A 22,335-nucleotide genomic window follows, 5' to 3' on the forward strand; every position below is an offset into this window, starting at 1 on the left:
TACAGGGTAGGGTTGGGCTTTTAAGGGTTTGGGCGCAGCCTAGCTGTGTCAATGCACAAACAATCTAGCACTTTAATTTGGCAAATTCCACACATGATCCACACATGATTTGCAGGTCTAGAGGGAAAAGAACGAGAATGACAGAGTTTCTATCCTTACATTGGCTTTGGAGAACTTGTTCTCTGGGCTGTTCGGTTGATTGGTGTAGAGGAATTTGCATGAGCTTAGACCATCAGGTCGTTAACGGAAGAGCATGTAGTGGTGGTCTGTGTCGAGGCGGACGATGTGAGAGAAATAGTGAGAATGACTTTACCGGCAGTGCCTCCAAATAGATCAATCATCATCGGTTCCTCAGAATTGGTTTTCTGCTGGGATTGGGGGTGCCTTGATCCTTGCAACACTCGCTGGTATTGCTAGTTGCTGTATTAATCGCCGCCACCCTTCAAAGAAAGTTTCACCGCCAGCTACTTCGGTGCCACGGAAGACTAGGTCTATCTCACCGATAAAATTCTAAAAATTCCCAAACATACATTGTCCCGTTACAAATACGCTCTACTGTTGATTTCTTTTCAGTTCATCATTGTCAAATCTGTTTAAAAATAGAAATAGACGTGTTGATTCGTAAAGACACAGGCGTTAAAGCCTTCAAGGTATCATTCGGAATGATTCGTTCCTGCTAACGATAGCCGCAAAATTTGCCTCCAAGCCAAAGGCTTCTCTCCTCTATTCATCCTCCAAATATCAGTTGAAGATAACAGCTCTGGGCACCCTTGGAGCAGCCAACCCCACTTTCTTGCAAACTCTTCTGTAACCTCCCAGTTTCGAGGATCCCACGGCTGACCCCATACGAGTAAAGTTGCACCCGTATTTCTCGTGTCCCAAAAAGCCATTAAGTCATGACATAGGTCTTCGTCATCAAATGTATCGCCAGCAGCAATCAGATTATCCCGCATGCAGGGAAAAGGGAAAAAGTCCAACCAAGGATGATGAGGGATCTGCCGCTGAATGGGCGTCGGACGTAAACTTGGTGGGATAAGATCTTCGGTGAAACCAGGGCGCACGAGATTGAAGATCGATATCGAATCGTCGCTTTTCATCCAGTCAGGGGCCATCCCTGCCGCGAGTATATTCTCGTTAATTGCACGATGGACATTGAGACGGCTGAGGCTGATCAAATGTTCTATGCGGGGAAAGCCACTCAGGTAGCTTTGCCGGGCTGTGGCCTCAAATTGCCGAAGATATTCTCGTGCGTGAGGTGGGGCGTGTGCACATTTGAGATCTTCGTCATCTTCAACTTGAGCATGACATGAGGAAGGCCGGCGCAGTAACAAGCTTGACCATGATCTTGAAGACACAGAGGACTGTGTGACTTCTGACATTTGAGCGCCGTGACCCTTTTGTCTTGATCCTAGCATTCCAATGAAAAGTCAGATTTGCTCCTTCATGCAGTCTCTCATCTAGCCGAAACACTTACGGTAGATCCTCTGATTCTGTCGATTCTGCAACCGTCTCCTTTCTTTCTGATTTACAACACCTGTCCAATCATCGCCTGGTTTCCAAATGCATGCTTGCTGGGGCATGTACGTCAGCGGAATGGTGACATTTTCAGGGTCGACCGAGTTATCCATCACTGTAAAAACTGAGGGCGCCAATGCTTAGTGCATTTGGAGATTTGAAAGGAACTTGAGGCATCATAGACAATATGAATGCAAGTTGCTTATAATCGACCAGGGAGGGCAAAAGTGATCCACAGACCAGTAGATTTGCCGACTAACGCTACCGATAACTCTATTAGGATAAATTGTGCTAACTTGTACTAGTTTTTGAGCCGTTTGTGAAGCTAATGCAAGTTGCTTATACCCGCTACCTGAATTATACTAAATTGGCTTATCAAGAGAGATTTTCTTCTGCACAGTGTGACAACAATGGGATCTAGAAGAGAATAATCATTATAAGGTATACTTGATTAATGTTTGAACAATCGTTTCCTTTTGACTGAATAATTCAAATACTATCTACAAAGGCCAAGGATGTTTATAACTTCTGGCTGCAGTCAACTATCGATACTCGATACCTAGTTTGACTGTGTGCTCCAGAATGATTCCTGCCTCTCTATCAATTTCTGAATAGATACATGTATATACCTTGTGATAAGTATGGTACCTGAACACCAACAAGGGGTACTTGCATTTAATATCTTGCTCCGAGAATCTACGTCACAAACTTGACAATTACTCCTCCAGCTTGCGTCTCTGAACCTCTTGGATATTTGTGGTTCGTCAGCACATGTAATGTTTAAGGCTAAGTGATTACAAGGGCCCTGTCATACCAAGGCAGAATGGACAAGAAGTGGTCAAGACCAAGAGAATGTTGCCTGGTATTCTTCTCCCAACAACCAACGGTTGAGATAAAATCTCAACTATTAAGGCAGCCTGTAACTCCTCTTTTGCTCAAGCACAGAAACTGAGAAACCCGTGCTTTTAAACCACTTAGCTTATGCACCCTTCTTGTCGAATCGGCTCTGAAGTTATCAACTCGTTTTCTGACGTATCATTCTCTTCGACATGGCTCTCAATTCAACCATGCAGGGCGTTGTTTGGGAGGGTACGCCCTTCCAGATGAACGTGACGAATCTAGCAGAGCCTACCATTCTCAATCAAACAGACGCAATTGTGCAAGTGACACTCTCGGCCATATGTGGTACGGACCTCCACACATACCACGGAGTCTACGGCAGCCAGGAAGTTCCCTGGGTAATGGGCCATGAGGCTATCGGATTGATCCATGATGTTGGAAGTGCCGTGAGCTCCCTGACGATTGGCGATAAGGTGGTCATCCCTGACCAAGCTTCGGACGGTCATCTCGATATGGGTGCCCCAGACCTAGTTGCTTTCGGTTTGGGGTTGGACTATGGTCTTGCAACCGGCTGTCAAGGTAAGTAAACGTGGTCAATCTCCCTTGGAAAGCTGTCCCGTTGACTGACATAAACTCCAGCCGAGTATGTCCGTGTTCCGTTCGCTGATGAGAGTCTAATTCACATTCCCTCCAGCAGCAGCAACAGCTCCACCAACCTGACCGCTCCCAATCTGGATCTCGACTATCTTTTTGTCTCGGATATCTTTGCGACTGGCTGGAGTGCTCTCGACTTTTCCGGTTTCGAAGCTGGTGAGTCGGTTGCCGTCTTCGGCGCTGGTCCCGTAGGTCTTCTCTCTGCATATTCTGCTGTCCTTCGAGGTGCGACTCGCGTCTATCTAGTCGATCACGTCCATGAGCGACTCCGGCTCGGTGAGTCCATCGGTGCTATTCCTATCGACTTCACTGCCTCGGACCCTGTGGAGCAAATTCTCAAGCATGAGCCCAATGGAGTCCGTCGAAGTGTTGATTGCGTTGGATTTGAAGCACTAAACGGCAGTCTCGAGCATCAAGAGAACGAAGTAATTATGAATATGGTAGCGGTCACAGCAACCGGTGGAGGCATCGGCCAGGTTGGCGTCTTCTCAGCTTCTGCAGATTCGCCCGGCACGCCTCTGGGGCGAACCATGTCCCCGACTGTTCAATTTCCAAGCTCGGACTTTTTCAATAAGGGGCTGAGATTCCAAGCCGGCGGAGTAGATCCGAAGCATCTGGCGCCCCAGCTAGTAGAGCTCATTGAGAGTGGCAAAGCTCGCCCGAGCTTCATTGTGAGCAGTATTATCGACATTGCACAGGCGCCAGAATATTATCGAAGATTTGATCAGCATCAAGAAACCAAGGTTGTAATTCAATTCTGAACAAGGCATCAACTTTTCAGCATGCATCTCAAGCCATATCCAGAGCGGTAAAGCTTCTCTGCACTTTCCTGCAAATTATTTCTTTGGCCTTGGAATCGGTAGATATGATACATCCAGTCAATTTACTTCATTATCCAATTCATATCCAAACCTCTCAATTACCACAGGACTCATGCTCTACGCTGCCAACCAACATATGATTTCATGGTTAGCTCTGACATCATTCGATATAAGATCAAGGAGATTTTGAAGCTTCCTTATGCTAATATTCAAAAATCGTGACTAGCAACAAAGCAACCTGGGCGTTCCATCACACATTGTGATTTATAGACAATTAGCTGCAGGTATGGTTTATACTGTCGACCCTACTAAGGGAGCGCGGAGTCATCCTCGCTCCCCTCGCTCCCCTCGCTCCGAAGTTCTCGTTACTAAAGTCCCTCGTCCAGCCCCCGAAAAATCTGTCTTAATTGCCATTTTCTATAACTTACACACTGCAATTATAGCTATAAGGTTGCCCTTGTGATATAGAGTTGCTGCCTAATAATACTAAGAATAGCCGGTCAAGAACAACTAAGTATGTTTTGTATTTTGTAAGATTAATAAGACAGCTATAACTGAAATAGTTTCACAACATTGTTATATTAATGGGGGACAACGGGGAGTTAATTGGCAAGCCATATCAACAATTATATTGAATACCATTAGCTAGGCCAAGTAAGGAAATGCATTGCTATTGTAGTAGTTTTTGTATGTTTGCAGTTTGTCACCGTTGTAGTTTTGCACAAGGCGATTACGTTTATGGTATGTATGACTTTCCGTGATAAACCCTCTTCAACGTCAAATTTCGAAAACGCGGTAACTGAGGTAGTCAGTCATCGACTCACCTTTCTTCTACTTTGGCTCACTGCCAACATCTTCGTCGCCGCTCACGCATTATCTACTTTTCGCCACTTATCATCCTATTTGATCTCCTCTTCTCCTTCCGCTCCCTTAGCAATCCTTCGTCATATTTTGCTTAAATCTGAACCAGACTTCTCGAAGCTGGCTCAGTTTCGCACCCTTCTTTAACTGACCCTTCCACGCGTCTTATATGCAATCCGAGCCTTCTAAAGCTGAAAACAGTACTTTGACAAGCGTCCCAATCAAAGAACACTCCTCTTCTCATTCTCAGCATGGCAAACGTCGCGCAGATAAGATTCCAGGGGGGGATGAGGGGCTGCGGAAGTCGCCCCTCTCCTCTACCCCGCGGGAAGAGGTCCAATCTCAAAATCTGCCGCTTAGACCAGAAAATGGCCAGGCTCAACAGCAAGAGAATGGGATGAAAAAGGGGGAAGTGCATGTTACACAGGTTGACGCGACTGAAACCAGAGCTGCGGAAGGAAAGCTGGCTCCAACTGCCGTAGCTACTCCTATTACGAGCAACATAAATGGAAGTCACAATGACACGGATCCAATGACTAGCAGACCATCCCCCGAGAGAGTAGAGTCACATACCATAGGAGATGCAACTCTAACGCCTTCATTGTTTGGCGAGCCTAGTCCTCGTACGGACCTTGGGCACCACCCGTCAGCAGATCGAATTACGCAGTATGAGCAGGCATTGTCTCCATCTCCATCGAAACGCCACCAATCTCTTGGCTTCCAGGTCATCAAGTCGCGTGTAGTGCGCCCGGGTGTTAACAGGTCGCCACTTGCAGAATTCCCCAATGGTGAGAGATTACGCCAAGGATGCGCGAAGATCTGTATAGCTAACACGACACAGAGGTTCTAACGCATGTTCTGTCATATCTACCACCTTCCTCTTTGTCAGCAGTTGCTCTCGTTTCTCGTCGGTTTCGCGACCTTGTTACGACGCCGCACTCTTGGAGAGTCGCCTTTTCGCGCTTCTTTCCCGGCTTGGATGCCTTCCAGCTCCTGGGATCTTCAATCTTCAGTGACAACGATTCAGATGATGGCATTGATGAACTGCGGTCTGAGAAAAGGGTGTTCACTCGATTGAGCGCCCTCGCCTCCTGGAGGAGTGAATATATTTTACGCACGCGGCTACTTCGGTCTTTGGGGCGCGGAAAGCCGGTCCAGCTGCAGCAATCACCTGCTACGCCCTCCCGCTCCGGCTCAACACAAGGCAATGCAGTTAATACCTATTATTCACAGCACTACACGACTGTCAATCATATCCACGTTACATTTGGCGCAGGTTTAAATAAGAAGCTTCCCAAATTCATCCATGGCGCAGATGAGGATGGATCCAGTCGTCTGAGTGACCCTCTGACGGGTAAAGTGGACGCCTGGGGTTTGACAGATCCACAGCGCTTTCTGCAGTTTTCAGACACGCACCCCGGCGATGCGCCATATGGCTTAGGTCCTGGGGAGCTTGTTGGAGCTCCGAATGTCATGGATGTGAGCCAACCGTTTGGCAGCGTGTACGGCGAGGGTACCCCGGGAGGTTCGGTATACTATCGATCAACCGAGGAGATGAGAGGCCGCTTCCTGCTTGGATCTGTAGCTCATGCCACCCCGGAAAAGGGCATACCCAAGGTGCCTACGCAGGCAGAGTCAATCAACTCAGTTTGGATTGCGAAATCCAATATGATCCCTTCTATGAGCGATGGATTGATTGGGATTCTGAGCGGCTCCTCTTGCGGAATAGTGACAGCATACAGTTTTGGAGCTGACGGGCTCAACGATCAACGCCTTGGCCGCGGGGAAATAACGGCGCGATGGGTTCTCAGCCCAGGAGTGCCGATTATATCAATTGTAGTTGATGAGGTATTCTCAGCCAAGCGTTTCGCCAAGTCTCGCATCTGGGCCGTTGCTCTTAATGCTTTAGGAGAAGTGTTTTATCTTTCCGAGTTTCCGAAACGGCACGAGATTGACCGCCAGGCTAGGCTCGATTTGCTGGAAACTGAACGATTGGCATGGTCGACTGGTAGGACAGTGCAATGGACACTTGTGGAACCCACTCGCCGTCTTGCTAGAGTTGACCCTTACAGCCGATCTGAAGTCGACGGAAGTTACACTCCGCGGTCATCCTGGGACGGCGTTGGCCTGGGACGGGAGCAATTGATGGCTGAGACACGGGAGATTGAAAAATTTCTCAACTTCCAGCCGAAGCATTTCCGGAAAATATGCCAAGGCTGGGATATGCGAAGGCGGTTGGAGGTAGACTTTGCTGGTGATGATGGGAATGATGCAGGCGAAGCAATTTTCGTTATTGGATGTGGTTTGGACCATGGCACGACCGCAGATGTCAAACGATTTGTTCGATTCAGAGTCAATCAGGGCCAACGCTTTGGAAGCGGTCCATCGACCCCACAAGCAACACCGGTCATTAAGCCTACAATCCCCGGGAAGAAGCCTTCTCTCTTTGGCGGACCAGTGGGTGAAGTGTCTGATGTACCGCTTCCTCCTGCAAGTGACACATCAGGTCCAAGCACGCCTGAGCTGTTGGCATCTCGCAATTCTCCGCAGCAAGCCTACGAAGAATGGCGGCTCTCTAAGTACGAATTTGGATCATTGAAAGGGAGTCAAATCACTGTATCTGCAATTGACAAGTCTGCATATGCTCAGTTGACAGCATCTGAAGACCCACTACTCAATCTCTCCGGTCTTTCTGCGGCGTCAACTCCACTAGCTACGCCTCCACAAGAGCCATATCGGTCACTCAATATGTCTGATGTTCCCGGGCACCGTGCCCGATTTCTTGCCGTCGGAACTAAAACGGGCAGCATCCTTGTATGGGACATGCGTGCGGCGCCCCCGGCGAATGCGGACATTGATAACGTTGTAACTCCGATAAGGGTGATTCATACAGACTCCCCACAAATCTCTTGTCTTGCCTTGTCAGCGCTCTACCTTGTTCATGGCGGCAACGATGGCCTTGTTCAGGCATGGGATCCACTAGCTTCAACTCTCTCGCCGATTCGAACCCTGCATTCACGCTTTTCTTCCCGTGCTCGGCGCCGTCTTGTTCAAGCCGAAGCATCCATCGAGGGTGTGGGAATCAATCTTTTTGCAGCAGGGGCTGTTTTCCTAGACCCTGATCCAACAGTACTTCGGGGTATGGTCTCATTGGGCACGTATCTTCGATACTGGAGTTACAGTTCGTCCGCGGCTGAGCAGTACAAGAGCCAAAAACGCCGGCTTCGCCGATCTGAGCGAGGAAGTAATGCCGGCGGAGAACGATTTTCTGGATCTGGCCGGGGCGCTATGCGGGGCTATATTGCCAACGAGCAGCATGAACTCGAAGTTGAAAAGGCCCAAAAGCGACGGGAGGCGGAACGTTTTGCTGGTCGATTTGGCACAGAATTACTAGGCAAGGATGCTACGGAAGAAGACATTCTCGCCTACGCGGCATTGCTAAGCGAGGAAAGCCTGAAAGCCGAGCAGGAGCGACGAGAGAGCGAGATTGCCAATGTAGCATACGGTGATGCATCCACAATTGCCGAAGCTGGAAGTGCTGCTTTCGACGGTCCCAGTACCGGCGCCACACCTGCTGCAAACGCTAGCGGCAACACTGCAGTCTCAAAGATCAGCGCAGCAAACGTGCCTGACACAGATCCCGGCTCCACTGAGCATCTCATTCAAGAAGACGAAGAACTTGATCCTGAACTCGCGCAAGCAATTCGTTTGAGTCTCGAAGAGGCTGCTAATTCTCCAACTGCGGCAGCTCACTTGCCCGATGTTCCCGTACGGTGGGGCAAAGGCGCCAAGCCACCGTCGCCATCGTGGCAGCTCCCAGAGGACTTTGATCCCGCCTGGCTTGCCGAAGACGATACGGTTTCTGGAGCTCCTGGTTTTGGCTCCAGTAAAGTTATTCACGACCCTCCATTTGGATATTATTCTTCGACCAATGGGAATGGGCTTGGATCCTCCGGCTCCGGCTCGGGATCTAATTCTCGTGCTGATGCTATCGCGCAGTCTGCCAAAGAGCATTCACAACCCCATGAGTCTAATGATACCAATCAAATGGATATGAGCGACGATCTCGACTTTGCTCTCCAACTCAGTCTTGCAGAGGAACAATCTCGTCGCGAAGCCCAAGCTCAAGCCGAAGCCGAAGCCAAGGCTAATGCTCTCATGGCGCCCGCTATTGAAAACGAGAATACGCCATCCGGTGCAGATGTCGGTGCAGAAGTCGGTGACGATACCAGTGCGGGCGCCAGCAATGATAAACGTCGTTCGAGCAGCAGGAGCAGCAGCACCGCCACCGGTGATGATACACCAGTCGACCCACCAACGACAGCGTTTAGCGTCACGCATAACATTCCGCGAAAAGACAGCCTAGATGGTAGTGTTGCTGCCGCTGCTGTGCTGGACGACAAGGACTTTCCTGCCCTTGGCCCGTCTTCGCATACTCGCGCCAGTGGTCAGAGTAGAAGTAGTACCAAGAAGGGTAAAGGGCGCGCCATGTCGTGAATGGCGCCTGTGGGTGAAATGTGTGAACTGCATTGATATGTTTGTTGATATTCATCTTTGATAATGTTTTCGTTGGTTTAGAGAAATTCCCCAATTCTTTTTTTTCCCCTGCTCCATTTCTTGCTTTCTAATTCTTATTTTGTCTTTTCCCTTTTCTCATTTTTCAATCTTCGGCTGTACGTACATTATACTACTTTTGACATCTTGTAGCAATGCATCATTGTCTGAAATTTTATCTATTCCCTGTTCGTGGCCCAATAAATGCTTTTGAATTTTTCCTTGATACTTTTGGATAAAAATCCGCAATTTTGCGTAGAAAGGCTCACTAATAACTACTACCCAATATGCAAATACTTAAACTATTGCTTCTATGACATGTGACACAGATATTTAATACTATCCTTTTATACATCCTCATCTAATTAAACAATGGGTACCCGTAGAACAAAGGTCATCAAAGAGAGAGGGAGAGAGAGGGAGAGGCAGAGAAACTCCGGACGAATCCTACATTCCCCATATTTGCGTCCAGCGCTGAACGTCTCTGCCCAACGGACCGGTGAGGCGTCCGAGACGCAGCGATTTGCCTTCATTCGGCTCAGGCAGGCACATCCACTCGCGCACCACCGAGGGAATTTCTTCGCGGACATGGGAAATGCAGACGAGGGCTTGGTCGGGACGCAGGCCTTTGAGGCGGATTTGGGACTTGGGGAGAGACGTAGGGACGATGGAGCGGGTGGGGTATATTGTGCTGGCGGTGGTTCTCGAGGACGAGGAGGAGGAGGAGGAGGAGGAGGAAGAATCAAAAGTCATAGTCTGGCCATGTTCCAAAAACAACAAGCACTTGTCACGCACGTAGTCGTCCATGCCGCTGAACGCTTCGTCGAGAATGACGAGGTCGGGATGCTTAATCACGGCGCGGAGGAAGAGGGCGACGCGCTGGGCGGAGAAGGGGATTTGGCCGAATAAGAGACTGTCTGCCCAGTCGAGATCGTCGTCTTCTCCGTAGTATTGTGCTGGGGAAGCGGAAGTAGCGGATTTACGGGCGCGAGTAGTTGGGGCGCCGGCTCTAGCTCGGGATTTGGTAGACGGCGAAGAAGAGGAATAAGAGGAAGAGGAAGAGGAGGAGGGTGATAAAGAGGGATTAAGTTCGGACGCAAACCAGCGCAGGGCAGCATCGACGTCGAGATCGCGCTCGTGATTGAGTTGTGGCTTTGATAGAAAAGTGTCGGACCATGCGTTTTCGAGGGTCTGTCTGACAGTTAGGGATTTGGGGAAAAATGCGTGAATCTCGGGCGAGGATTGGCCCATGCGGGATTGGATGTCGAAGATGCTGATGCCTGGCTTGCCGGGCTGAGGGAGACGAGAGCGGCCGAAGAGGCGAATGGGGAGGGAGTATGTCTGGGGGTGGTCGGATGATATGAGTGAAAGGATCGTGGTTTTGCCGGAGCCTGAATCATTAGGTTTTGAGTAATTTAGTCAGGGAATTGTAGAACCATGAATAGGTTTTGATAGGCTGGAGGGAGGAAAAGGGAGGAGTTTGGAGAGAACTAACCATTAGGGCCAAAAATGCCCCATCGCTCGCCGCGACGAATAGTCCACCAGAGCCCTTTCTTCTTCTCGCCATTGACGTCTTGCTCCCAGGTTCCGAGGATTTGTTTGTCGCCGTAGCTGACTTTGACGCCTTCCATTTCAATAAGCGCTTCGCCGCGTGAGGCGAACGATGGTGCGCCTGTGGTACAGTTCATATCACCTGTGCCTGCTGACGGTGCTGATGTTGCGGAGCTTCCAGGCTCAATGATGCCAGTGGATGTGAGCGTTCGGCCGACTTCACTTAGGGTGAGAATGTGCGTTTTGGTCTTGCCGCTGGTAGCGGCGCTCTTTAGTTTGGAAAGCACAGTTTCCTTGGGCCCTTGGTGTTCAATGGTGCAGTCTGGGCCGAGGTAGCAGAGATGTGTGATCCAGTCTGGAATGGGATCCTGCGGGCGAAGTGCGAGGACGAGTCGAGGGTTATGATCCTCTGCTAGGCGGTGCAGAAGAGGAGAGAGGGTGGTGAGCGTAGGAGGATCAAGGCCCACTATTGAAAGGAACGCACTTCTCGTCAGCAAATATTGGTATCGAGGCTTCGTTGGCTTGTGCAATATGAGGTCAAGCTCCAGCATTGCGCGTCTCAACAAGAACATGACATACTAAGAGGCTCATCGAGTAAAAGGACTTCTGGCTTTCCTAATAACGCTCTCGCAATCCTTGCTCTTCTCATTTGCCCGTTGCTCAGATTGGCCACGGGCATATCAACCAGACTCTCAAGCCGTAGGTCGCGAATGACATTCTGAAGAAACGCAGATTCCTCTGCAGTCTCTTTGCCATCCTCTGAAGGGTTCAACTCCGTGTGGCCCTTGAGGAAGTCCAAGAGGGAAAAGTCCGTCTCCTCGCGCCGACTCTCGTACCGCGCGCTCAGGTATGCGCCTCGAGTGCCCGTTCCGGCAAGACCTCCGCTCTCTCCAGCAAATCCGACATGCTGTAAAGCACGGCCAGGGAAGCGGAGTCGCAGGTCTTTGGAAGCGATTTCATCGCTCGCGAGGTACGGGTATGAGCGAGCAGTAGGCGGAAAGGAGAGGTGTTGTCCGCGCAAGATCTCAAGAAACGTAGTCTTTCCAGAGGACGAAGGGCCGATAATGGACCAATGCTGCGGTTCGGACGAGAATGAGGGTATCGAGAAGCTTAATTCGGGGAAAAGAGGTGGGTTCTTCTTCTCTTCCTCTGGAGAAGAGCCGGGCTGAGGATATTGGCGGTAGAATGTTGCATCCTTGATCCGAACAATTGGGGGTTTTGTAGCTTTGGTCGATGCTGCCCTGGTAAGGAGCTGGGGGTTACACCAGCGGCGAAACGGTAGAGGGCGTCGCATTGCCAAATCTGAAGCTCAAAAATTGTTACTTCAGCCCATGTAACCGCCAATTGGGTTATATTTTGTTATCTATCAGTTGTCGCTGTTGGTGTTGACTCACGCACGGAGGACGGTTGTTTTGACAATCACGGGCCGATGACGTCCGATGATTAGACGGATTCAGTATGCAACTCCGAGGTATCAGCTACGGAGTATCTATCAACACTCTTTTTATACCCAGCATTTTTCTGGAAATCTGGAGAATATAATAATTGTTCGTGGTAATTATTTCCTTTATAAATATATTATTTGACTTCAAGTAATTACCGTTCTCCATGATTTCGTCTTTGCAGCCATCTCGGCCAAAGGTTGATATCTGCACCCCACCCCTTCCCACCATGGCAGTCCAATGCTGAAACGATATATAGTTCCCATCTGCACAGCCAGTGCGGTCATCTCAGGGGCAACAGCAAGTACGACATCTCCAAAATGAAAGTGGGCCTTCGTCAGGGACGGCGCCCACGCAACAAGTGCATCGACCTGGCTCGCAAATAGAAGCCATGCCCCCAACGGCGTATGACCCCGCAACTCGTCATCCTGTCTTCTTTACAAATGGCCTTCAAAAGCCTCCTTTCCCAGTATCCACTGCTGGCTCCACAGATCGTCCTGTCGCTTTAGGCTACGTCTGGGACACGGGTCGTCTAGCAGGCCAGGCCCCTCGAGAAGGTCAAACCAAATTATAACGACGAGCAAGAAAGGCATCTGTTTCTGTTACCATTTCCTTTTATCAACTACTTATTTATATCCGTTACTGTGTTCAATATTATGTTTTCGATACCTGGTATGCTATATGACGCTATATTTGGCTAGCAACGAAGGATGGGATATCACAAAAACAATTAAACCAATGAATCAAGTCGAGGAATACAGCCAAGGACAAAGGCCCTAATCATAAAAGTACAAAGTTTCCAGCGTGAAAAGATGATAGGTGCTAGAACCTACATCGTCCTCGTATGGGACAAGCAGCAACAGCTATAAATTACTTGTGCGATCCAATACACTTGGACCATCCTGCGGCATCATTAGTACCTTGGTCGAACAGGATAGCGTTTGGAAGTTCTACATACCTGGAAGCCCACAGCCAAAGCCGACAAAGAGATAGATTAAAAAGATGATAACCACGACAAGGAGAAACATGAGGCGGATGTTCTTCCACCACATGCGCCGCCGCAGACTTCTGCTGCGTACACGAAAGTCGCGTGCACTTCCTCCAAGCCTATCCGTCTTGTCAACCAACAGGTCGATGCGCTCGCCGCGCTCCAAGACGCGCTCAATATTCTCAGTCATGATGCCCTTGACATTCTCAATCTCGTTTTGAACATTGGTAATTGCATCCGCCTGACCTGCTTTTGTCGTTCCATACTCGGTCATGAGGGTCTTCAGTTCGCTGTTGAATGCAGCGGCGCCATAAGATGGCAGGGCGCCAAAATCGGTGGATTGCGGGTTATAAGATGCGAGGAACCGCTTTTTTATTTCGACAAGGTACCCAAAAGGAATGCGACGACCAAGGTCGCTGCGAGCAATAACCAAGTAAGTCAATCCGCCAGCCGAAGGATCGGCTCCAGGGTGATCAGAAGGCGCATCGGCAATGTAATGGATATAGTTGTCATTGTGGGTGTAGGTCAATTTTTGGGGAGAATCATGGGTGATCTTGGGCAGAATAACCGACGCCAGAGAAGATGCTTTGGACGAGGGTGATGATGTATGTTCAGCAAGAATGGTCGTATGATAAGCAATACAGGAGCTAAGCAAGCCATTAGTACAGCTCAAGGAGGGGGGCTTGAAAGGACCGCGTACTAGAGGAGGGGCGTGGACGGCGTCGACGAAGATGCCATCTCGGAGAAATGTTCTTATTGACAAGAACACAGCAATAGTTGTAATATTTTCCAGTAACTATAAGATGAACAATACAACAACGATGCTGTTGACTGAAAGGACTTTGCGTTTATCGAATATAATCAGAAGACAACGAGTGAGATGAGGCTGATGATGATGATGAAGTCTGGGGACGCTTAGTCATCCTTACTCGGGACGAGCCGATCACTAAAACGGGGACAAATGACATGTTAAAAGTGAGGTAATGCATACCAGGTACAATGACGGCATTCAATCGTGAAAAACCAATTACTTGTGTCATATTGAATGAAATAAATTTGATCTGCTAGACTTAATTGAATGTTTCTCTGCTCAGTCATCTCTAGACATTTCTGGAAATGATGCTGTCCTTCCCCCCCCCCCCCCCCCGTTGTGCGTAGACACATCACTGTGGTGTCAGTTCCCCACCGTTCCAGCAACCTTAAAATCTTTATCGATAGCCACGTTATTCTTATCAAGTAGCAGTACTTTCATCTGCACTTATCATGAGTGTTCGTCATGGTGTAGATACAACAATATTACCCCAGACTCTTGCTGGTCATGTGTCGCGTGCGAGAGATCCCCTGCCCAACCACTTATGGCTGCAATATCCCAACATTTGTACTCTTGCCTTTCATATTCATCTCCTTCTTGTCTCTTTGCATCTCAATTTCTAGGGATTTCCAAGAACTGTATATATACGGTCATTCAAATCAACTCAGAGTGAATCTCGTCTGTGGCTCTCTGTAGCTGCGCCAATTTATCCTTTCACTTGCAAACCTGGTGTTGTATCGCAGCACTGTACATAGCGAACATACACCGCCACGTCTACATCCTATATATTACTTCCCCGCGGACCGGCTCCGGCTATTCAAAGTGCAAACGAGCCCTTGAAGAAGCTGGCTCTCTGAAACCAGTCAAAGTGATCTCTTCGAATTGATCATCAGATAAAATCCAATCAGCATTAGGCAGTCCACCATGGCATATAGTCCTCACTTCAAGTACGCTTCTCTTTTCCTCAAATCTACTGTTCTTGCTTCATGTCAAGTAATTTCAAGACGTGCCTTATGCTTGTTCTTCTAAGCCTTCATATCACCATATACATTTATTGTTTCTCGTGCTATAAACGATGCTCCGCTCTTCTATATTATCCCGCAATCTATGATCCGATTCTTAATTCACGTCAAATATCTAAATTACGTTTCTCCTCATACCCAACTTCTTTCTCTCCGTATCCAAACTTGTACAATGCATTGTGTTTTTGCTCTGCATCTGTCACAAACGTTCTCCCGCTGGTTAGCCCTATGTCCGGACGATATTCTAATTTAGCTTCAAAGCCGGCGCAATCTGCCCATATTCGCCGTCGTGAGCATGGGCGCCTTGTACCTCGGTCTCAAATCTCGCAGCATCATGCTCAAGCGGGAGAAGAATCGGACGGAGGGCGACTACCGAGTCGATCCACAGCGAAGCGGTACGTTCATTCATTGATCTAACTTCCTTTTTTTTTTTTTTTTTTTTTACCTCTTTGATCTATCTATTTGTTTATTTTATTTGCCTTTTACTTTTTCATATTTTGCTTTTCACACTAATCATCCCATCATCTAGGCGGCGGAGTCTAAGCCTTGACGACCTCCTCACTTCTCATATTTGAGATCCCTGATCTGTCCATCTTTGCAAAAATATTCTTATCAATATTCGTTTGTCAAGTATATCTGCTTCTTTCATCTCCTTTTTTCTTTTTTTTTTCCCCCACTCAATTTTTATCCCTCTTTTTTATCCTGCTTTTTTCTTTATATTCTTTCTTATTCTATCTTCTCGAAGGGAATTTTTTTTTTACCAGATTCATCATTTGCGCAGAAATTCCTATACGCAAAATGGCTTCCCGTTTTGGGAATCGGGCAGAAGAAATTGGCAAACAATGGCACGGAATACGGGAATCGGCGAGTCTGCACGATTTTATGCAATCAAATCACGAGTAAATGACACAACGCACACAAAATCACAATAATTTAAGAAGGAGGGCCAGAGATATGATGGAAATGAAAATACATGTGATCAAGAATATCATGTCGGACTGTCTTTCTCTTTTCCATCCCAAACCCCCCCATGGGGCGTATGTTTATACATTACACATTTTGCGAATGTTATCAGCTTGTGTAAATCATATGCGCACTGTATATTGCTTGTTCTATGCACAATTAGGCCAGTCATACTCTGCCACAAGCCCAGACACAACCATAATATTCACGACAAGGTAATCGTATTAAATAGTCGGACAAGACAAGGCAAATTAAAGCAGATAGGACACGGTAATGTGTTTAATCATAAAATCATGGCTTCATTGTGACTAATCATCTCATCGACTCATTGAAAGAGTGTAGGCTCGTGTACCGACTGTACCGCACCACAGTCTTATCTGTATCATAAACCAAGCAAAAAAACATAACTGTACTAGTTCTATGGCGGTATCGTACACGCCCTGGTTTGCATGCTGTAAAACTGCGGAAACTGTGAAAGCGCGAGAAATAAAGAAAAAAAAAAGAATAATACAATGTTGTGGGAAAATTTGACAGACTTTGCTCTTCGCTCTTTCAAGACAACGCCTTTTGATGCTTGTAGAGGGACAAAGGAAAAGAAAATAAAAGGGCAAAATGAAAAAGGGACTGATGTGAACATCTGTATGCAAGTGTATCAATGACAATGCTAACCATGCTGATTCATGCTTCGTGTTCATGCAGGTCAAAGCCTACTCTAGCCAATTTCGCCGCATCGGTGAGATACACAAGAAAAACAAAGAGAAGAAAAAAGAAGAAGAGGGAAAATAATGAAGCGGAAGGAGGACGCAAGTAGACCAGCTGACCATTCCGATTAGATGGAACTGCCCTTAGTCATGCTCGCCTCAGTTCCATCGCCGGCTTCTCTTGCTGCGTCGCCTTCGTCGCTGTGTCTCCGACTAGCATCGCCTGTGCTTCGAAGCTTTCTCGCCGATGACCGCGCGCGTTTGGGATATCGTCGCTCGGGAAGTTTACCCCGTTTGTGAGAAGTCGGTCGGTCGAGGCTACGACGACGTACATCGTTATCTTCTGCGAGGAGTTGAAATTCTTGCCGCTTCCAATCCTTGACTTCCTGGACAACGTTGCGGAACGATTCTTCAAGAGCATTCATTCGGGTGAGCATCAGCCGGCTCATTCTGCGCAGGTCTTCAGCGGCATCTGCGTGATGTGTGCCACCAACGGCACCAGTTGCAATGGCCATTTGGGTTGCAAAGCTCGACGGCACGGCGCTTAGCATCTGGGCAGTCTTTGGGTTTCGCGCAAGACGTTCTTCACCAAAGTCGGATCCAAGATCAGTCGAGGCTCGACGACGGCGGTAACGTTGAGGCTGCTCCAACTGCGACAGATTAGGGGCGCTTTGGAACTGTGTACGGGAGAGTGGAATCGGCCGAGGAAGAGATCTTAGAGGAGTTCGCTCTCGCTCATTTTCAAGCTGTCGTTCACGATTGCGCTTGGCAGGCCGTCTACTTCCAGATGCGGGAGTGATGGCACCGCTTCCCGCCGCAGATTGGCGTGATACTGGCTTAGAGAACGTCTGGACCGGGGACGCAGTAAAGCTTTCATGATCAGGTAGCGGAGAGTAGAGAATCGTGGTAGTTGAAGCCATGCGGTGATGGGACTTACGCGCAGCGGCTGAAGCGTCATCAACCTGTCGCGGAGAAACGCCCTCATTGGAAGACTGCGCTGGACCACTGCCGACCTCAGGAAGACCTAAAAAGGAACTGGACGCAAGAGGAGTTCGGGTTTGAGAAGCAGTCGGTGTGTGAAAATAATCAATTTCCTCAGTATTATTTTCCTTGTCGGACTCATTGTTCTCAGCATTGTTGCCAGCTCCCAACGTTCCACGGTCATCTTCATCGTTGGTTAACAGTTCGTCGTCTCCATCGCCATCAGTATGTTCAGCAACATGTTCAGAAATGATGCTCTCTAGATTGTGAGGCTGGCGGCGAGAACGAAAAGACCTCAGCTCTGAACGCGAAGCATTGGTCGCGAATTCCTCTGGATCTGATGTTGCCGACCTTGTCCCGCTGAGAAAATCTCGTGCGGAGGTCGTAGTTGGCATTCGAAACCTAGGCATTGGACGGCGAGACTCCAACCTTTCAACAATGGACTGTGGCTGTTCAAGTGGCGGACTTGCTTTCCAGTCAGGGCCCATCGCTTGCATCCATGAATTAACCACATGACTCGAATTAACCCGCTGGTCTTCTTCATTCGGCGTCTCCACAACGGTCGGCCCACGAAAAGGTCGACGAAAGACTTCGTCCAAAGCGCGTTCCTTTTGAAAGGTCACAATTGAATGCTCTCTCAATCGTCGGTTTGCCGGATCAAAAAGGGTGCCGCCATTCCCTTCAAAGGTGAGCGTCCTCTTTCCATTGCGATCACGGTGCTCAACCAAATCCGTCGGTTCAAATAAACCTGAACGTAGCAGCACCTTTTCATAGAAAAAGATGGAGAATAAAACCGGGAAATGAGTGACTTTGATGACTGTTCGATTAAGCTTGACGTATTGGCGAAAGGGTAAAACATATCTCAACGGAGTGAGAAACCAAGCTAGGATATTGGATGGCGCAATGTAAGAGAACAGTGCATCAGATTTGACCATGGAAATGGCATTCACTGCAAACAGAAACTGATGTTCTTCATTCGCATTCTGAACAATGGCCATGAAGGAATTGGTCAAGACCGTAATCAAAATGGTGACGATTAGGAAATGGCAAATGAACAGGAACAGCGTTAACACTGCTTTTCCCACGGGGTTATAAGTCGGCCAGAGTTCCCAGGCAGCCGGGGTGAAACCAAGAAAGATTTGAAAGAGAGCATACGCTACTCCTGCAGGATCGAAATTTTCGCCGAAAGATAGGGTGAAGGCAATGAAAAACCCACTGCAGGCGATAAGGATTAGAATAAAGACGGCTATAAAGTCCAGAGACATCATGCGAAATGCAATCAGAAGCTGAGAAAAGTAGCGGTAATGATCGAGCACCGAAAAGACGCGTGGAAAAAGTAAGACGGCGTTCGCTCCTAATACGTCATACGCCATATTGGCAATGTGATGCCGTCTGACAACTGGCATAAGGATACCATACAGCCTCATGCAATAGTACACCATCAGAAGCAAAAGAATGCCCAGGTCAAAGGCATTCCAAAAGCTCATAATGTAGAGACTAAAACCTTGCTCGTTGAAGCCGACAACTTCATCGAGCATAAACCCTGCACTCCAGAACCAAAAGATTACCTCCAGCGGTTCAATATCAGGCGATCGCTTCTTGAGGACGGCAACAAACAAAATCAACAAAATGGCGAGAGACAACGTGGACAGAAACTGTCGATAGCGGGGCACTCGAAGTCGCGAAAGCTTGAAGAGCGAAGCGTCCCGTGGATCGTACAAAGTCACCGACCGCCTTGATGTGACAGTCGGGGCTTCAGAGGGCCTCACGGCGTCATCGACTCTGATCCCTTCAGGAATGGGGCGTAGTGTATCCCTCGAATCCGTCGCACCATAGGCTCTGGCAGGAAGGGATTCTGGTTTAGGTGATGCACGGTGTAGGCTATCTGCATAGGAGTGGAAGACGATTGTGCCAGCCCATATAGCTTCGAGCTGCTGGACCACCAGTGGGTGAGCAAGGAATCGCTTGGCTTGGGCTCTGATGGCAATTTCGAGTGTAGAGATTCTGGGTGCTCCGGCCTTGCGATAGACAGCAGGCGTCGAATGCCCAGTGACGGGAGGGCCCAAACCTTGAAGGGGATTGAAGTCGTATGAGAGAGCATCTAAGCCGGTATACGTCAGTATGCGCGCACGGCGAATGGAGGACAAAATGACGAACCAATCTACATCATCGTGTTAGCAAGATAGACAGAGAGAGGGAGGTTTTTCAGCGAAGAAAAAAAAATGACACGTACCATTTCTCGGGTAGAATATTCTTTGAGCAATTTAATGGCTAGCAGCTCAGAGATAAAAGCTCTTGTCTTGCTCGTCCCACTGTTTCCGGGATTCGTTTGAAATTCCTTGATGAACTGAAGGCAATTCGCCATCAAGGCGTATAGAGTTGCACGAGAAAAATGGGACGTGCGAATCTGTTGCTGTATAGGCTTTACTAGGAACTGCGAAACCTGAGGAGAGCGAAGTTGCTCCCAGGTCAATGTAGTTTCACAGCGCTGGACAATCAATATACGTATGGTATGCGTGATATTGTAGACGGGAAGGGAATCTGCTCATCTGTTAGATCTCCAAAAGCGAAAGAAGGTTGGAAATTGCATACCTAGATGTGCCGCAGAGAAAATCGGAAGCAGAGGGGTATCATCACCATCTTCATCATCGTCTTCTTCCCCGTCATCATAGTCATAATCGTCTTCACTTTCGTCTTCGGATTGATTCTCGTCAGGTCCCATATTCATCCCTGCCTTGTAGCGCCCTGCATGAGGCGACTGCCCCTCGTCACTATCAATATCTGTAGAGTAGGGCGATCTGTCAACCCGCCGACGCGCCTTTTTGGGCCGAAACAAGGACGACAACATTTTTGCTTCCGTGAGTCGTTATCGATGCATTCGTTCGGATGAGAGATACTTTGAAATTGAACGGAATGTGAGCGAACGCAAAAACGGCCGCGAAAGCGACAGAGCAGGATCTCTAATGGGAGACTGCTTGCTGGAAACCGACTCTTAGGGATCCGGGTGAACCACAGTCGAGAACCAAATCGAGAGAGAAAATGAGTATCGTCTTTATGGATAAGATATCAGGCTACAAGAAGGGATAAAATAATGTAGTCTCTGTGTGAAATAAACTCATCATTGAGGGCTATCAATCATGAGACCATGCGAGGTCGAGGATAACGGGGCAGAAACCAAGGTGTATTTGTTACCCTGATCCCTGTATGATTATCCACGCTTGTTGCGACGCGCCGCCCCAAGGTTTACTTGCTTTGATTTAGGCAGCGGCTTAGCTTGGTGTGTCGCTCTTTCCATAAAGAGCTTTTTGGGCAGAAGTGAAGAGCAAAAGAGAAGCCTTATACTGCATTGAGTCACAAAGGCTGATTGCTCGCTCTAAAGCGCATCCACGTACTACGATGATCTTGTGTTTACGGGACGAAATCACTACAAGTACTCGAGAGCGGCGCATATCCGGCTTGTTCGTCATGAATGCGGCGGGGAAACAAAGCAGGAGCCCCTCCTCCAGCTTTTAGCATCATTACTGAGGCCGTTCTATTTTCGTTGTTGTCGACATGATCAGACTGGACCCGCAAAAGGACGCTGAAAAGCAATGGGCTTTGACCATATTTTTTTGGAGCAGGGCCTACCATGCATGGATCCTCACCGCTTTTATCGCCCAATGACGGCTGCAGCTTTCAAGTCCGTGTGACTTGCTCCACACAGAGCCCCAACCCTTCGTTTGCCGTCTTTCATTACTTTCTGCTGTATTGTATATTGAAGCTAGGTGCTTTAGAAAATTACAAGAGGCCAGACTCGGCAGGCAGGACAAAATCTCGCATCGTACTTCTTCTTCTCCAGTACTACATTTGTAAGTGAGGTATCTTTTCAGGGTCCATACCTTCCTACCTAGCCTTGGCGGCAGCTGGAAAGTAAACGAATGAGCTATCGTCATAGCCGAAGAATGCTTGTTACCGAGTACTCTGTTATATCATGGGCCCGCCCAATGCTTGAAATCTCATACGTAAATTCATGCGCTAGATGATAGATGCGCAAGAGTGAGCAAAAGGCTGGGTGAAGCTTGAACAGAACCAAGCGGCCATTGATGACCCTATGATCTACCAAGTATGAAAAAGCAAGTCAAACAGATATTAAAGGTCTGTGCCCTCCGTCTTCAGTGAGACAAAGGAGGGGCATTTGGTGATTGGCCGGAGCACAAAGCTATCAACAAAAGGCCGTCGAATGGGAACACACCTCAAGAGTGAAAAGTGAGAGAAGGGATGAACTTCTGGGGTCTCAGGTGAAAAAGGTCGCGAGTGGACCAAAGTAGTGGTTACCTGAAGAAAAAGCTTGCTGTGGCTGGCATCGGAAAGTCTCGGCAACCTCTGCCGTGGTATATTTTCCCAGCTCGTTCCTTCGTTCCCTCGTTCCTTCCACATCTTGCATTTTGCCAGCTGCATCGGATCGCCGCTAACCCTGTTGTAGACTAGAGTATGTCATCATAGCCTGGTTGATTTACCTCGTTGGCTCTATCAACCTCGCTTGTTTATCCGTTTTTGGGTCAAATGATTGACCTGAAAGGAAATTTTTTCTAAAGAGTTTGTCCTGTTTGCATTGCATTTGACGAACCCTGGCTGTCCCGCTACGGGAAAAT

The 22,335-nt window shown here is 48.3% G+C and overlaps 8 protein-coding genes across 8 annotated transcripts; 4 read left to right on the forward strand and 4 right to left on the reverse strand.

The window, feature by feature from the left end:
- Positions 1 to 561: 561 nt before the first annotated feature.
- L228DRAFT_259977 (hypothetical protein) lies at positions 562 to 1,717 on the reverse strand. Its single transcript, XM_018334216.1, has 2 exons — positions 1,475 to 1,717; positions 562 to 1,408 (listed from the first exon to the last, which is right to left on the reverse strand). Exons 1-2 carry the CDS (start codon positions 1,626 to 1,628, stop codon positions 654 to 656), a joined length of 909 nt encoding a protein of 302 aa, XP_018188658.1. The 5' UTR covers positions 1,629 to 1,717; the 3' UTR covers positions 562 to 653.
- A 483-nt stretch (positions 1,718 to 2,200) lies between these two features.
- Positions 2,201 to 3,887, forward strand: L228DRAFT_219369 (GroES-like protein). The gene is made up of 2 exons (XM_018330212.1): positions 2,201 to 2,934; positions 2,995 to 3,887. The coding sequence occupies exons 1-2, from the start codon at positions 2,565 to 2,567 to the stop codon at positions 3,768 to 3,770; spliced, it is 1,146 nt and encodes a 381-aa protein (XP_018188659.1). The 5' UTR covers positions 2,201 to 2,564; the 3' UTR covers positions 3,771 to 3,887.
- A 718-nt stretch (positions 3,888 to 4,605) lies between these two features.
- L228DRAFT_104560 (hypothetical protein) lies at positions 4,606 to 9,440 on the forward strand. The gene is made up of 2 exons (XM_018328885.1): positions 4,606 to 5,479; positions 5,533 to 9,440. Exons 1-2 carry the CDS (start codon positions 4,861 to 4,863, stop codon positions 9,186 to 9,188), a joined length of 4,275 nt encoding a protein of 1,424 aa, XP_018188660.1. The 5' UTR covers positions 4,606 to 4,860; the 3' UTR covers positions 9,189 to 9,440.
- L228DRAFT_281859 (P-loop containing nucleoside triphosphate hydrolase protein) lies at positions 9,270 to 12,156 on the reverse strand. The gene is made up of 3 exons (XM_018335921.1): positions 11,376 to 12,156; positions 10,741 to 11,262; positions 9,270 to 10,636 (listed from the first exon to the last, which is right to left on the reverse strand). Exons 1-3 carry the CDS (start codon positions 12,088 to 12,090, stop codon positions 9,693 to 9,695), a joined length of 2,181 nt encoding a protein of 726 aa, XP_018188661.1. The 5' UTR covers positions 12,091 to 12,156; the 3' UTR covers positions 9,270 to 9,692.
- Positions 12,157 to 12,289: 133 nt separating this feature from the next.
- On the forward strand, positions 12,290 to 13,277 carry L228DRAFT_281860 (hypothetical protein). The gene is made up of 2 exons (XM_018335922.1): positions 12,290 to 12,437; positions 12,498 to 13,277. Exons 1-2 carry the CDS (start codon positions 12,405 to 12,407, stop codon positions 12,810 to 12,812), a joined length of 348 nt encoding a protein of 115 aa, XP_018188662.1. The 5' UTR covers positions 12,290 to 12,404; the 3' UTR covers positions 12,813 to 13,277.
- On the reverse strand, positions 13,109 to 13,964 carry L228DRAFT_267127 (synaptobrevin-domain-containing protein; the record flags this gene model as incomplete). Its single annotated transcript, XM_018334954.1, has 3 exons — positions 13,109 to 13,140; positions 13,197 to 13,873; positions 13,927 to 13,964. The coding sequence occupies 3 exons, from the start codon at positions 13,962 to 13,964 to the stop codon at positions 13,109 to 13,111; spliced, it is 747 nt and encodes a 248-aa protein (XP_018188663.1).
- Positions 13,965 to 14,627: 663 nt separating this feature from the next.
- L228DRAFT_245837 (hypothetical protein) lies at positions 14,628 to 16,096 on the forward strand. The gene is made up of 3 exons (XM_018332259.1): positions 14,628 to 14,984; positions 15,321 to 15,454; positions 15,589 to 16,096. Exons 1-3 carry the CDS (start codon positions 14,962 to 14,964, stop codon positions 15,600 to 15,602), a joined length of 171 nt encoding a protein of 56 aa, XP_018188664.1. The 5' UTR covers positions 14,628 to 14,961; the 3' UTR covers positions 15,603 to 16,096.
- Positions 16,097 to 16,851: 755 nt separating this feature from the next.
- Positions 16,852 to 20,552, reverse strand: L228DRAFT_237708 (hypothetical protein; the record flags this gene model as incomplete). The annotated part of the gene is made up of 4 exons (XM_018330961.1): positions 16,852 to 19,805; positions 19,862 to 19,865; positions 19,938 to 20,245; positions 20,297 to 20,552. The coding sequence occupies 4 exons, from the start codon at positions 20,550 to 20,552 to the stop codon at positions 16,852 to 16,854; spliced, it is 3,522 nt and encodes a 1,173-aa protein (XP_018188665.1).
- Positions 20,553 to 22,335: the final 1,783 nt, after the last annotated feature.

The sequence above is a fragment of the Xylona heveae genome, assembly GCF_001619985.1.
Source record: "Xylona heveae TC161 unplaced genomic scaffold L228scaffold_4, whole genome shotgun sequence".
Classification (NCBI taxonomy): domain Eukaryota; kingdom Fungi; phylum Ascomycota; class Xylonomycetes; order Xylonales; family Xylonaceae; genus Xylona; species Xylona heveae.

Excerpts from the sequence above, each read along its gene's own strand:
- L228DRAFT_259977 (XM_018334216.1), bottom strand. The coding sequence starts at position 1,628 with ATGGATAACTCGGTCGACCCTGAAAATGTCACCATTCCGCTGACGTAC. Across the intron at positions 1,409-1,474 it reads ACAGAATCAGAGGATCTACC|GATCAAGACAAAAGGGTCAC; the intron begins GTAAGTGTTTCG and ends TTGGAATGCTAG.
- L228DRAFT_219369 (XM_018330212.1), top strand. The coding sequence starts at position 2,565 with ATGGCTCTCAATTCAACCATGCAGGGCGTTGTTTGGGAGGGTACGCCC. Across the intron at positions 2,935-2,994 it reads TCTTGCAACCGGCTGTCAAG|CCGAGTATGTCCGTGTTCCG; the intron begins GTAAGTAAACGT and ends CATAAACTCCAG.
- L228DRAFT_104560 (XM_018328885.1), top strand. The coding sequence starts at position 4,861 with ATGCAATCCGAGCCTTCTAAAGCTGAAAACAGTACTTTGACAAGCGTC. Across the intron at positions 5,480-5,532 it reads ACTTGCAGAATTCCCCAATG|AGGTTCTAACGCATGTTCTG; the intron begins GTGAGAGATTAC and ends AACACGACACAG.
- L228DRAFT_281859 (XM_018335921.1), bottom strand. The coding sequence starts at position 12,090 with ATGCGACGCCCTCTACCGTTTCGCCGCTGGTGTAACCCCCAGCTCCTT. Across the intron at positions 11,263-11,375 it reads TTTACTCGATGAGCCTCTTA|TGGGCCTTGATCCTCCTACG; the intron begins GTATGTCATGTT and ends TCCTTTCAATAG. Across the intron at positions 10,637-10,740 it reads GGGCATTTTTGGCCCTAATG|GCTCCGGCAAAACCACGATC; the intron begins GTTAGTTCTCTC and ends CTAATGATTCAG.
- L228DRAFT_281860 (XM_018335922.1), top strand. The coding sequence starts at position 12,405 with ATGATTTCGTCTTTGCAGCCATCTCGGCCAAAG. Across the intron at positions 12,438-12,497 it reads TGCAGCCATCTCGGCCAAAG|TTCCCATCTGCACAGCCAGT; the intron begins GTTGATATCTGC and ends AACGATATATAG.
- L228DRAFT_245837 (XM_018332259.1), top strand. The coding sequence starts at position 14,962 with ATGGCATATAGTCCTCACTTCAA. Across the intron at positions 14,985-15,320 it reads GCATATAGTCCTCACTTCAA|CCGGCGCAATCTGCCCATAT; the intron begins GTACGCTTCTCT and ends TTAGCTTCAAAG.